The sequence below is a fragment of the Chiloscyllium plagiosum genome, unplaced genomic scaffold, assembly GCF_037043375.1.
Source record: "Chiloscyllium plagiosum isolate Xiang-an unplaced genomic scaffold, Cpla_swu_hap1 HiC_scaffold_8, whole genome shotgun sequence".
Classification (NCBI taxonomy): Eukaryota; Metazoa; Chordata; class Chondrichthyes; order Orectolobiformes; family Hemiscylliidae; genus Chiloscyllium; species Chiloscyllium plagiosum.
The window spans coordinates 93,116,466-93,130,092 of record NW_028270146.1 but is presented as its reverse complement, the minus strand read 5'-3'; the positions used below and the strand labels follow the sequence as shown (position 1 = coordinate 93,130,092).

The 13,627-nt window shown below is 40.4% G+C and overlaps 1 protein-coding gene across 6 annotated transcripts in view; it reads left to right on the top strand.

Moving 5' to 3' along the window:
• Positions 1 to 2,432: 2,432 nt before the first annotated feature.
• Positions 2,433 to 13,627, top strand: part of pacs2 (phosphofurin acidic cluster sorting protein 2) — a 297,732-nt gene continuing 286,537 nt past the window's right edge. For all 6 annotated transcript variants that reach the window (XM_043698194.2, XM_043698193.2, XM_043698192.2 and 3 more), the window contains exon 1: positions 2,433 to 2,596. In XM_043698194.2, coding sequence (XP_043554129.1) covers positions 2,481 to 2,596 — 116 coding nt within the window. In that variant the 5' untranslated portion in view covers positions 2,433 to 2,480. The remainder of the gene's footprint in view (positions 2,597 to 13,627) is intronic.

The window sequence follows — 13,627 nt, the reverse complement described above, 5'->3', positions numbered from 1 at the left end:
GATTGTGTCTTCCCCAATAAAGACAGATCCAAAGTACCTATTCAACTCTTCTGCTATTTCCTTGTTCCCCATAATAAATTCACCCATTTCTGTCTTCAAGGGCCCAATTTTAGTCTTAATCATTTTTTTTTCTTTTCACATACCTAAAAAAGCTTTTATTATTCTCCTTTATATTTTTTGGCCAGTTTGCCTTCGTACCTCATTTTTTCTCCATGTATTGCCTTTTTAGTTATCCTCTGTTGCTCTTTAAAAGTTTCCCAGTCCTCCTGCTTCCCGCTCATCTTTGCTACGTTATACTTTTCTTTTATCTTTATACAGTGCTTAACTTCACTTGTCAGCCATGGCCGCCCCTGCCTCCCTTTAGGATCTTTCTTCCTCTTTGGAATGAACTGATCCTGCACCTTCTGTATTATATCCAGACATACCTGCCATTGTTGTCCCATTGCCATCCCTGCTAGGGTATTGAACCATTGAACTTTGGCCAGCTCCTCCCTCATAGCTCCACAGTTTCTTTTGTTCAACTGCAATGCCGACAGTTCCGATTCTTCCTTCTCCCTCTCAAATTGCAGATTAAAACTTATCATATTATGGTCACTACCTCATAATGGCTCCTTTACTTTGAGGTTGCTGATCAAATCCAGTTCATTGCACAACACCAGATCCAGAATTGCTTTCTCCCTGGTAGGTTCCAGTACAAGCTGTTCTAAGAATCCATCTCGAAGGCACTCCACAAACTCCCTTTCTTGGGATCCAATACCATCCTGATTCTCCCAGTCGACCTGCATGTTGAAATTCCCCATAACAACTGTAGTAATACCTTTGTGACAGACTAATTTCAACTCCTTATTCATCTTGCACCCAACGTCTAGACTACTGTTTGGGGGCCTGTAGATAACTCCCGTTAGGGTCTTTCTACCCTTAGAATTTCTCAGTTCTATCCATACAGACTCCACATCTTCTGATTCTATGTCTCCCGCGCAAGGAACTGAATATCATTCCTCACCAACAGGGCCACCCCACCCACCTGCCTGTCAGTCTGTCCTTTCAATAGCACGAATAGCCTTGAATATTCATTTCCTAGGCCCTGTCTACTTGAAGCCATGTCTCAGTTATCCCCACAACATCGTATCTGCCAATTTCCAACTGAGCCTCAAGCTCATCCACCTTATTTCTTATGCTTCGTGCATTCATATATAATATTCCTAATTTGTTACTCCCCTCACCCTTCCTATCAATCCCTATTTCACTTGACCATACTGTATGATGTAAAAAGAGGTAAAAACAATGACTGCAGATGCTGGAAACCAGATTCTGGATCAGTGGTGCTGGAAGAGCACAGCAATTCAGGCAGCATCCGACGAGCAGCAAAATCGACGTTTCAGGCAAAAGCCCTTCATCAGGTGCTCTTCCAGCACCACTGATATATACTGTATGATCCCTTCTTGAGTTTTCTGCTCCATTGATTCTGTTGTGTCTCCTAACTTCTCTTATTCTCACTTTCCCTTCAACAATCTTCTTAAATTTCAAGTTTGTCCCCTCCCCTCCCCACTATTTAGTTTAAACACACGTGCTGCAGTGGCAACCTGCCTGCCAAAATGCTGGTCCCCCACCTATTAAGGTGCAACCCATGCCTCTTGTATAATTTATCCCTACCGCAAAACATACCCCAGCGATCCAAGAATTTAAATCCTTGCTTCCTGCACCTACGTAAAGCTAGAGCCCACAAAAAGTAACCAGATTATGTGCCATTTCAATATATCTCTTCTCATGATACTGCTTCTTTCCCAAATAGCGTCCTGGGATCTTTTACACCATCCCTGAGCAAGTAGGGAGCACTTTGTCCCAGCAGTGTAGCAACCCCCCAGTTACAACTACACTGGGGATTTTCGACTGAGATGATGTCCTCATGTGTCTGGCAGGCAGCCATAGAAATTTTAGAACTCGGAAAGAGGCCCTTCAGGCCATCGTGGTCATTTATCTGTTCCAATCTCACTTTGCAGCACTTGGCTCGCAGATACTTCGACTGATACGATTTGACTTTGCTGGAGAAACTCAGCAGCGTATGTGGAGTGAGGGAGCGATCGCTTTGAGTGCTCCTCTAAATACTTGCTGGAAGGTTCCTACCTTGCATTACCCTGTCTGAGATCTCGGAGGTGAGAGAGTGGGCACCAACTGATAGGGGCGGATTCCCATGGAGGGGTGACAGTTGCAACGCGGCAGGCATTTGGAGTGGGTTGCACTGGGGGCAGGAGAATGGAAGCTCGAGCCGCTCATCTGCTTCGAATCGGGACGACGGTTGTGCACGAGGCGGCGGGGAGGCGACGTCAGCGCGTGCCCGGTCCGTGACGTAGTTTCCGGTGGGTTGTCCCAGTGCCGCAGTGGAGCAGCCGTAGCGGCGTCTGTGTCAGAGAGAGAGAGAGGGGGACGGATCGGATAGCGGTACTCACACAGCATGCACATCGGGCACTGACACACTCAGCATGGCCGAGAAAGGGAGACTCAGCTTCACCGGCTCGTCCGGTCTCAACAAGCCGGTGCCGATGAACCTCTTCGCCACCTGGGAGATAGACGGCTCATCGCCCAGCTGCATACCCAGGTACAAAGCGGAGTCGTCTCCGGGCAAGGCTGGCGAAACCAAAGCGGGGCGGGCGGGCGGGCGGGGGCTTGCAGCTCCTGTTGACGCTGGCAGCGGGCAGGAGGGCTGGCACGGGCAAAGGGAAAAGGGCTGGCGGCAGCTCCTACGGCGGAGTCGTGGCCGGGACGGCGCAATGCGTGGCATGGGTTTGAGCCGCGGAGGTAAAGCTGGCAGGGTATGGTAAGGCTGGCAGAGGAATGGGTTAGAGCGGTTGTGGATGCAGGATGGGGGTAGAGAATGAGGAGGGAGAAGTTGGGAAACAGCTGACATAGTTAAAGTAGGATAAAGGCTGCAGATTGGGAGAAGTGACAAAGATAGGTAAGAAGAGGAGTTGACTGGAAGACTGAAAGTGTCATATTGTATTGGAATTTATCGGCGTGCGTTTGGAGTCCAACCGCAATCAAATGTCTAAAATCTTGATCCTTGTCGCAACAATGGGTCTAGTAATACCTTCTCAGAAGCATGTTTTTTTTCATTGGGAACCTGTTGAATTTGGGCAACACAGATTTAAATTAATAACAGGGGCTAAACGTCAGTTTACGAATATCCACAAACTGATGTTGTTAACTTTTAAAGATAATCTTACAGAGTGAAACAAATCAACGCGGTGTAAAATTGATCACTCCAGGTGTGTAGTTGTGTTCATCATGTGAAGATCAATGTTTAAAAGATTTGGAGTGTAACTGTGGCCCAAATGTTTTTTCCTGCAAGATATTTTCTGAAGCTTTGTTATATTTTCAGATCTGTAACTCTGATATTATGCTGCAGTGGTTGATTTGCAAAAGAGCAAATTGAAATGTTAGTGACTGATGCAGAAAGCACAATCACAATCCACGTAAAGTACTATCAATTAGCAGGCAGTGCTGAAGGGGAGAGTATGTCAACAATCTGTGCTAAACAGTTGCTTTGAACACTTGGGTATTTCCTTCTCACTGTCTTAAATTTAGAAGTGCTTGAATAACATTGCCAAATGGAAATATAATGAGCCTTAAATATATTATTGTGAAATGTTCACTAACTATTTAGCTTTTTGTGCATTGGATGTTCTCAGCAGCCGAAAATTATGTTAGAGCAGAACTCCACGTTTATACTTGGTTGCTGCTAACATCAGATGTAGTATTTGAAAAAAAAGCTGTGTAAGTGGTCACAATACACTAAGTGCATTCAACATGGAATATTAAAGTGGAAGTAACTGTCAGGCCTGCTTGTGGCATGGTGATAGTGCCCCTACACCTGGACTGGGAGGTATTAATAGATAGAAGTGACTGCCCATAACTGCATATATTTCAGCCATGAAGTAAAAGAAACATAAATAGTGTGAAGCTATGTTCAGTATTGTAAAACGCACTATAAGGAGTCCAATTTTATCAGTTACTCTGCTATGCTTAGAATAATCAGACTGGATTAGAAAACCATAGTCTCATTTTCTTGATTTCTCTGTTAATCTTTTCACTTTTTCCTGAAGATATTGACTTTATTGCTGGACTATGATTCAAGTGTTGATTACTCCCTGATATTTGATTGTCATTGTCACTACTGTAATTTCTGATTGGTAGCTTAGAGCTATTGTAACCAAATATTGGCATTGTCACCTTTGGGGATCACCAGATATCAGTCAATACACAATTTGAAAATGAAAACAAACTGGTCTTTACCTGCCTATTTCCCATAATGAAGAGCACATGCTCAAAACATTGACTCTCCTGCTCCTCAGATGCTGCCTGACCAGCTGTGCTTTTCCAGCACCAGATGTTTTGACTCTGCCCAATTCACGATGCCTGGAATGTAATGTCAACATGCTGCGTGTCTGCCCTCTCAGCTATGTACTCTCGCAGGAAAGATAGGAAAGAAAAAGTACCAGAATGAGGATTAAAAATAGCTCTGGAAAATTCCTTACTGACATAATAAGAAAATTAAAGCTAGTCCATGGAACCATTCCTTTTCCACCTACCCTTTCCAAATTGAGGCCTGTCAAAACTGGTAGAAACCCAATCACTTTGTGTTATTACCAGCTACCTGAGATCAAATTGGAGGCAAACATCTAACCTTCTAGGTCAATTGGCTCAGTTCTTAACTGTTAATTTTGCTGAGCCAACTGGAATTTGAAAGTATGCAAATTAATGCTGGCACAAGGTGTGTAGTCTGATTGGAACAATTAATGGGCATTTTCTCATTTTTTACTGTTTTCTTGTACATTAATGTTTTCAAATACATTTAGTCCAGAGTAAACACCTCTTAGAAATGTCTGTTGCTTTGCTACCATGCAGTGTGAATTACGACTGGGAAAGGAGGCTTTTTGATTATAACAGACTTTTTGGTCAAACTTGCATATTTATTTTTAAATCACCTTGGCAATTAAATCAGGGAACTCAATTTTTACCACTTAGTAATGCTCAGATCTGTAACTGCCTCTCATAGTGTTCCAGCAGTTTACCACAAGTGCAATAGTCACATTTTTGTAGTCATACTTGCCAGTATTTTGAAGATAATTTTAATTGAATGTCTTGGTATTCTGCAATAATTCACTAAAGACCTAAGTAGCTTGCATTTATATAGTGCCATTCATATGCTTATGATATTCTGAGGCAGTTTGTTAATAAATTGAAGTCTAGAATCTTTTGTTAAAAAGATAAGTGCTGTTTGTATACAATATGTATTGCCAAATAAAAAACAAATTGAATGACTGCATAATCTAAACTGTATTAATGCTGAGGGGTGAATGATGCCAGAAGTAATGTTTTATCTCCTGAGCAGGCAATAGGTGCTTATAGATGTACTTTGAACAATTTAGTACTCTTCAGTGTCGACCTTGATAACTTGTACAAACTCTGTGTGAAGTCTTGAACACAAGACATTTATCACTTAGCCGGGTTTAAGTGGCACTTGCAAGTCCAAAATAGAGGACAGAATTTATAGAAACTGCTGTGGTACATTTTGTTCGTACAGTGACTGTATTGAGCAATATGGATTCCTTTCCACTGACCAAAAGAAAAAAATTCAGTGCTAATCTAACTTTAAAATAGTTAGTAGTTCAGTCAGTAGCCATAAGATACACCAGTTGGAGCAGAAAGAAAATATTGGTTGATGTTCTTGGGTTTCATTTTTCTTCAAACATTAGCAGTGATCGGCCTTTGCAAAATAATTTTTTTTGACTGTTAATGCGCATGTTTAAAACTTTTTGGATGGAGACTACTATTTAACTTTTGAGTTGAATGTTACAACATAGAGTTAAACACTCAAAACTAGTGAATATTTAACTATACCTCTTGAATGAACTGTGCATGTGATTCTTTTGTGCATTTGTTTTTGTGAATGATCACTTCAGTCCTCTTAAGGATGATCCATTTTGTAGCAGTGTAACCAAGAAACATGACTGTGAAATTCAGGTCTCAGAACGCAATTTGTTTCATACTTCACTGGGTTGAAATTTGTAATATTTGCAGTCTATTATGAAGCCATTATACCGAAGCAAATCTTTGTATTGTGCTTATTAAGTTTCTGTATTTTTGACTCACCAGAAACATTGCTGGAATAGTTGGAACCTCTGAAGTTGATGGATTTTTGTTCATTCCATATTCCTTCATATGTTTCTGAGTAACAGAAATTAAGAAACAACTGAATACTAGCAAAACAACCATGAGTGGATGAATGGTTTACTAAAGTGGCTGAAATAGAAAAACAGTATCTCCTTTGTCAGCAATTGCCATTTAGGTCAGGATTATTTAAATTATTTGAATTCTGTATTGCCCACAGACAACTGATGCTTTAAGCACAGAATTCTGCCAATTTTGGAGTTATAATCATTTGTTGGTTTATCATGCCTGAATGTTATGCCTCTGGAAGTTGAGAGAAGCATGTTTTTTTTAAATGCTCTTGCCTCATTAGTGAATAAATCCCAGATGATCTATTGTCTCCTAGTTTCAGATGCATGCTGGTAAATAGGAAGATGCGCTGCATGGCGCACACCATGCAGCCAAGCTGACAAACTTGAGGAGGCGCAATTTTTTTTAGATAAATGTACTTTGTTAAAAGATACCAATTCCTCACTGACCAAAGATTGTTTATGATTACCAACACTTTATTCTCCAGGATTTACTATTTGTTTGGATTTTTAAAAAAATTACAGGCTAGTTGCAACTCTCAGCAGTCAAAACAGAGATGTTTGTCAAGCAATGTTGAATCCCACGAGGAAAATCAATTTGTTTTGATAATTCTGTTGCCTGAAAAAGAGTAATGATTTTCATTATTCATTATTCAGATTTAACAAAACATTTCACAGTTAAAGTCCAGACAGTCCAACAAATGGTGGTGGCACAATGTTATACAGGTAGGGAATTGCTGGGTGTTCTCAACGTTGACTACTGGCTTCATGAAATATCAAAGCATCAGGTCTTTATACCATGGTAACCTCCTACTGATTACTTACTACTGATATCCCTGACCTTATCAGTCAGTATTCTTTCAGGTTGAACACCTCTTGGAAGAGCTCTGAAGTTGGCAAAGGAATAGAATAAACTCTGAGGGGGGCTTCACTGTGTGTCACCTAAGAGTGAGTAGGCAGTATCATTATTGATTGAGCTAGCCAAACCCTGAAGGGCACATGTACTGGACTGGGCCTGCAGCAAGTGATGAGGAAACCAGGAAAAGGGAAAAAACCTATGTGACCTTGTCATCAAAATATTGCAGATGCATCTGTCCACAACAGTCCTTGGATATGGAATGTCTGAACTTCACACTGAGAATACTCTCCATTGTATTATGTGGTACTAGTATTGTGCACAGCCTCAATATTTGATTCAGAACAGATCTAGAAACTCAACTGGGTGTCAACTGTGCACCATTAGCAGAACTTCAGATCATGGTCTGGTGCATAATATTTTGCAATTACCATCTAACTAAGTGCTCAATCTTGGTTTAATGGAGAGTGCAGGAGAACATGCTAGGAGCAATATCATGTATACCTAAAAACAATGTCAAAATGATCTAGCTGCAACATTGGTCCACTGGCATGCCAAACGGTGAAAGCATTGAGTGAAGCCATCACAACCAATGAATCAAATCTAAGCTCTGTACGTCTGCAATATCTGGTCATAAATGATGGAGCATTCTCTATAAACCCACATCTTCAATTACAGGGGAGCCCAGCAAATCATCACAAAAGTAGAGGCAGAAACATTTGTTACCTCTAGCCAAAATGTTGAATGGATTATCGATCTTCATCTTTTGAAGTTCCCAGCATAACACATGGCAGTCTTAAGCCAATTTATTGTCTCCATGATATCAAGAAATGGCTGAAGACACTGGATGCAACAAAGACTATGTACCTGTAGAAAATCCCAGCAGTCATTTTGAAAACTAGGGTTCTAGAATTAGCACTAGTACAATTAGGTACAGATGTGACTACTATTAACCTAGTAGTGCTAACTACGAACTGAAAATTGCCTAGTTAGGCTGTCCACAAATAGGTCAAATCCAATTTGGCGTACTGCCTCATCAGTCTATTCTCAATCATCACAACAAAGTATCATCAATAGTACTATTGTAACACTTGGGTAGTGATTGCTGTTGGCCTTAAGAAACATTTGATCACATGGCATCATATAGCCTGAGTACAATTGGAGGCAGTGGTTAGAATCACACTTTGCACAAATGAAGATGGTTATGGTTGTTGAACGTCAGCCATCTTTGTTGCAAGATATTACTGCAGGTTTGTGTCCTAGGCCCAATCATTATCAGCAGCTTCAGCAGTTCTCCTCTTCCATTATAAGATTAGCAGTCAGATGTTCACTGACTATTGCAAACTACCAATTGTGTATCCTCATACTGAGGCAGTCTGTGTCGATGTTCAGCAAGATCTGGATAATATTCAAGCTTGAATTGATATTAGATGAGATTAGATTACAGTGTGGAAACAAGTCCACACCGACCCGCCGAAGCGCAACCCACCCATACTCCTACATTTACCCCTAACACTACGGGCAATTTAGCATGGCCAACTCGCCTGACCTGCACATTTTTGGACTGTGGGAGGAAACCCACGCAGACATGGGGAGAACGTGCAAACTCCACACAGTCAGTCGCCTGAGGTGGGAATTGAACCCGGGTCTCTGGCGCTGTGAGGCAGCAGTGCTAACCGCTGTGCCACCGTGCCGCCCTAATTTGTGGAGCAAATATTATTTGCCACCAATATTTATTCTCTATGCAGCTGATAAGATCTCTGTGCACAGCAAATGGTATGCTGATGGATAGCTTCAGCCATGCACAGATCTCTCTCAAATAATTTTTAAAAAAGGCACCAGAGAATGTTTCATGCCACTTAAGTGACAGGCAATGGCCATCTCCAGCAAGACAATGTAATCATCTCTCAATATTCAATGGCATCACCATTGCTAAATGCTACTATCAACATTCTGGGTAGTTCCATTAACCATAAATGTTAACTGGAACAGTCAAATAAATATTGTAGCCATGCAAGCAGTTCAGATTGAGAAGTCTATGGCAAAAGTAGTCTCCAGACTCTCCAGTCCATCCACAATCAACAAGGTAGGACAGTGATGGATTACTGTCCTTTGACTGCGTCAGTGCAGCTCAAACACTCAAGAATCTTAACATTGTTCAGGAAAAATAGCTTGTTAGATTGGTATCCCACCTACTATCTTAGTGCAGCTGTAGCAAGAAGGGAAAAGGAGATCCAGCTGTAAGATTACATTTACAATGGGGGAAATATGGCGTTCTTCATAACCATATGAACAGAAAATGGTGAATAATAAGCTTTTGATCAAGGAAGATTGATTACTGAGTCAAACCTGACCCTTGCATCACTTGCTGAAATGAACTGTTTTTATTTAAATTTGGGGTTTTGGAATTGAATGTTTGATTGTTCAACTGAATGTAAATTGATCCTTGGTTATATTGTTTTGTTATATTGAGAATAGCAGATATCCAAGCTAATTTTGCTGGATTTGTATTATGGTATTAGTGTCTAATTTCTAATTGCTGGGTGCTAAATACCTAGGTGTTAAAAGTATCAAGTCAAACAAAAAATGTGATCTAATGAGGGCTCTTCTGGCTTTGATGTAGCATCCCTATGTCTGGGTCAAGAAGATTTAGATTTGTCTTTTTCATGCTTGTCATAGCATATCTGAACAGGTAGGTTAAAGATATCTTGTGGTGCAGAGATAGTTTATCTATCTATGAGCCAGGAGACCCACGTTCCACAGTTGTATAGATTGATTAGTAAATTAGTATCTTGTATTACAGTTACTTATGGGGCTTTGATGGTAGTGTCTCTACCTTCTGAGTCAGAAAACCTGTGTTCAAGAGAGATTGGTTGAAATAAAATTCTTTTAACTAGAAAGTGTATACCGGGACTTTGTTGAAAAGTGTTTAACTTTGTGTATGACAGAATAGGCAGCTTGTAATGTTTGAACAATGCAATGAAATTACTTATTATCTTCTGTCTTTTTAAGACATATTCAGTTAAAATTAAGAGGCTAAGTATTTGATTTTAGATGAATTTTGTAATTCGATTTTAGTTATCAATATTGACTTGCATTGTGCTCCCTAGCAATGAAACATAGTGACATTCTGATCAAAGGATTGTTTTTCTAATATCACAACAAGTTTTACAAGAGGACAATTCTACTCAGTGGCCGTAGTGTATAATCCTGAAATGAACCTGCATCATAAAGGGCAGCTAAGCAGAAACACAACTGTGCAGTACATCTAACTTCTTTTCGAAGTCTTTGTGTTTGTTTCATTTCTGCATTTCGTGAGGGAATTTGCTCTTTACGCTATGCCTTCAGCATTTTGAATACTTCATTATAATTTAAGAATATTTCATTCTTTTTATATTTGGTTATCAGTTTAAGTAAAATTCAAGCCACACAAATTCATACAGACAAGTTTTGAGCAGTGAACTCTCTCTTTGTGATTTATGTTAATCCATTCCATGTATTTTACAAGTCTGCATGGCAAGTGGCTTAGGAGGGAACTTGCAGGTTGTGGTGTTCCCATATACTTACCACTTTGTCCTTCTAGATGATAGTAGTCATGGGTTTGGCAGATGCTGTCCAAAGAGTCTTACTGAATTTCTGCAGTGCATCTTGTGGGTGGTAGTCACTACTTGTTACTGAGCATTGACGTTAGAAAGAGTGAATGTTTGTGGATGTGATGCAAATCCAGTGTGTTACTTTGTTCTGGACGCTTTCCAGCTTCTGGATAACTAAGGCGCTGCAGTCATTCAGGTAAGTGGGGAGTGTTACACGTCTGAATTGTGCATACTAGATGAGAGACAGGATCTGGGATCAGGAGGTGAGTTGCACACTGTAGGCTTCCTAGCCCCTCATCTGCTATTGTAGCTGCAGTATTTATTATGGCCAATCCAGTTCAGTTGTGTCAATGCAAACCCACCCAGAAAGCTGATAGCTAGGGATTCAATGGTGCTAATGCCTTTGGAGTTTAAAGGGCAATGGTTATATTCTGTACTCTTGGATATAGTTATTGCGTGGCATTGTGCATCGCAAATTTCACTTGCTATTTGTCAACCCCAACCTAGGTATTGTCCAGGTCTTGTTGCATTTGAACATGGACTGTCCCATTATCTGAGGAGTGATGCTAAGTATCGTGTAATCATCCCACACTCCACCTTCTATTGCTGTGCCTTGTTTACTTAATTCTGGGTGAAGAGGACCCATTTCCTCCCTTTCACACCTTTTTAATGTACTTCCATGTTGCATCCTTATTTCTCATCCCTCGCTTCTCCTCCACTTTTGTCAAAAGAATATAAATAACCATTTTCCAACCCTTTTCAGTACTTGTGATAAGTTATATTGAGCTCAACTTTAACTCTGATAGTATCTGTGCAAAGAGAAACAAACTGCTGAGTTTCTCCAGTATTGTGTGGCTGTTTATAATGATAAAATAATCTGCTTTAGTGGGTTTAGGGATAAGTATTGACCAGGATAGTGGAGAGAATTCCTCTGCTTATCTTTGCACTAGTGCAATGGAATACTATGGCATCCTTTGTTTAACTTTAGTGTGGGGAAGCTTTCTTTGGGATAGGATTAGTAGCTACGTGGGAGCAGGTTGGTTGATTAGCATGGGTCAGCATGAATTTTTTAAAGGGGAAATGGTGTTTTCTGACTTGCTGGAACTTCTGATGTAACAGAGGCTCATTGAGAGTAGCGCTGTTGATGGTCTATGTGGATTTCAGAAAGACACTAGATTTTGGTGCCACATGACAAACTTGAGGAAAGTTATAGGTCATGGTATAGAAAGACAATGTCAACGTGCACATAAACTTGTTTCCTGTTATTTAGCCAGAGTTTGGTGGTCAGTAGATATTTTACTGGCTGGAGGAAGGTTTGTGGTGGAGTTTCCCAGGAGTTGATATTGGGACCTTTGGTTTTCCTAATGTGTACCCTAATGATGAAAATCTTGGTGTGTAGCAAACGATTTCAAAGTTTGCAGATGACCCAAAACTTGAAAGAATTGCAAACTTTGAGGAGGGCAGTGTAGAAACACAAAAGAAAATGCATAAGTTGGTTGAGTGAATGGACAAGTAAACAACAATGAGGTTTAATGTAGGGAAGTGTGAAGTGATGCAAGTTGATAGGAAGGTACAATTCTAAAGGGAGCTCAGAAGCAGAGGGACCGAGTTGTATATGTGTGGCAGGACAGGTTAAGAGCAATTAATAAAATTAATAATAAATAATAGGAGCACAGAGTATACAAACAGGGAAGTGATCTTAAACTTGTATAAGACACATCTTAGATCTCAGCTGGAGTATTGTGTACAGTTAGAGAAAGAATGTGAATGCATTGGTGAGGTTTTCGAAGAGATTCATCAGAATGGTACTGAGAATGTGTATAGGGTATGGGCAGGTAGGGAAAGAGTTAAGTTTTGAGTTTTGTGAAACGAGGTTCAACTGAGCATGACTCAGATCAGATAAGAACTTGCAGTTAACAATGGGATGCTGGAGGCAAGGGTAATGGGTTAACAAGGTAGAAAAGCATTCATGATGTAGAGTCATTTAACAAGATGAGGATGCATTCAGTATGTAAAGTCAGTTAACAAGGTGAAAAGTATTAATTGTGAAGCCAGTTATGCATTGTATAATGCCAGATGGCTTCATCCCTGTTGTCACCCCCTCAATATGTATGTTGCCGTATCTGGATGCTCCTCCCTGTAAAGTGGCTATATAATTCACTAAGAAACTGCTGTTCGAGAGAAGACCGAGAACTCATGTCTCTGTGCACAGAAGCGATTGTTCTGTCTCCCTCCAGGGCCCGGAATAAAGATGCATGTAAAACTATACTGTGCCTCAGAACATTTTGCTTTGACTGAGGGGGGGAAATGGGGCGACAGTACCAGGGATGAGAAATTTCAGTTAGAGGACAATTAGAAGGAGTTGGGACTTTTTTTTCCGCAGAGAAGATAGCTAAAAGGAGATCTGAGAGAGAGAGAGAATCACAATCATGACTGGGCTGAATAAAATAGATAAGGAGTGAGAAATTGTTCCCACTCATCAAGGAATCAAGACCCATAGGGTACAGATTAAAAGTGATGAGGAAGAAAAAGAAAAACAGTTTTCACAAATGACTAGTTGGGGTCTTGAATGCCCTGCCTGGAAGTATATTAAAGGCAGAATCAATTGAGACATTCAGCAGGTATGGAGTGATTATTTAGATAAAAAATAATGTGTAAAGGTATGGGGATAAAGCAAGAAATTTGCAGTAGGTAATGATGTTCACTTAGACTTAGTACAGACATGATTGGCTGAATAGCTTCCTGCTGCAAAGATTTGAGGTTCTGTGATCCAGCTTAAAAGCATTAACATCTCAAACAAAGCACAGCTCCTGTGGCTATATAATATTCACTCAGTACTGCACTGGGAATGTCACATTTTGTACTGGTAATGAAAGTGAAACGATCAGTATTTTGTCGTTACTTCTCTAAAACTGCCAGCAACTTCAAAGCATCTCTTCCTG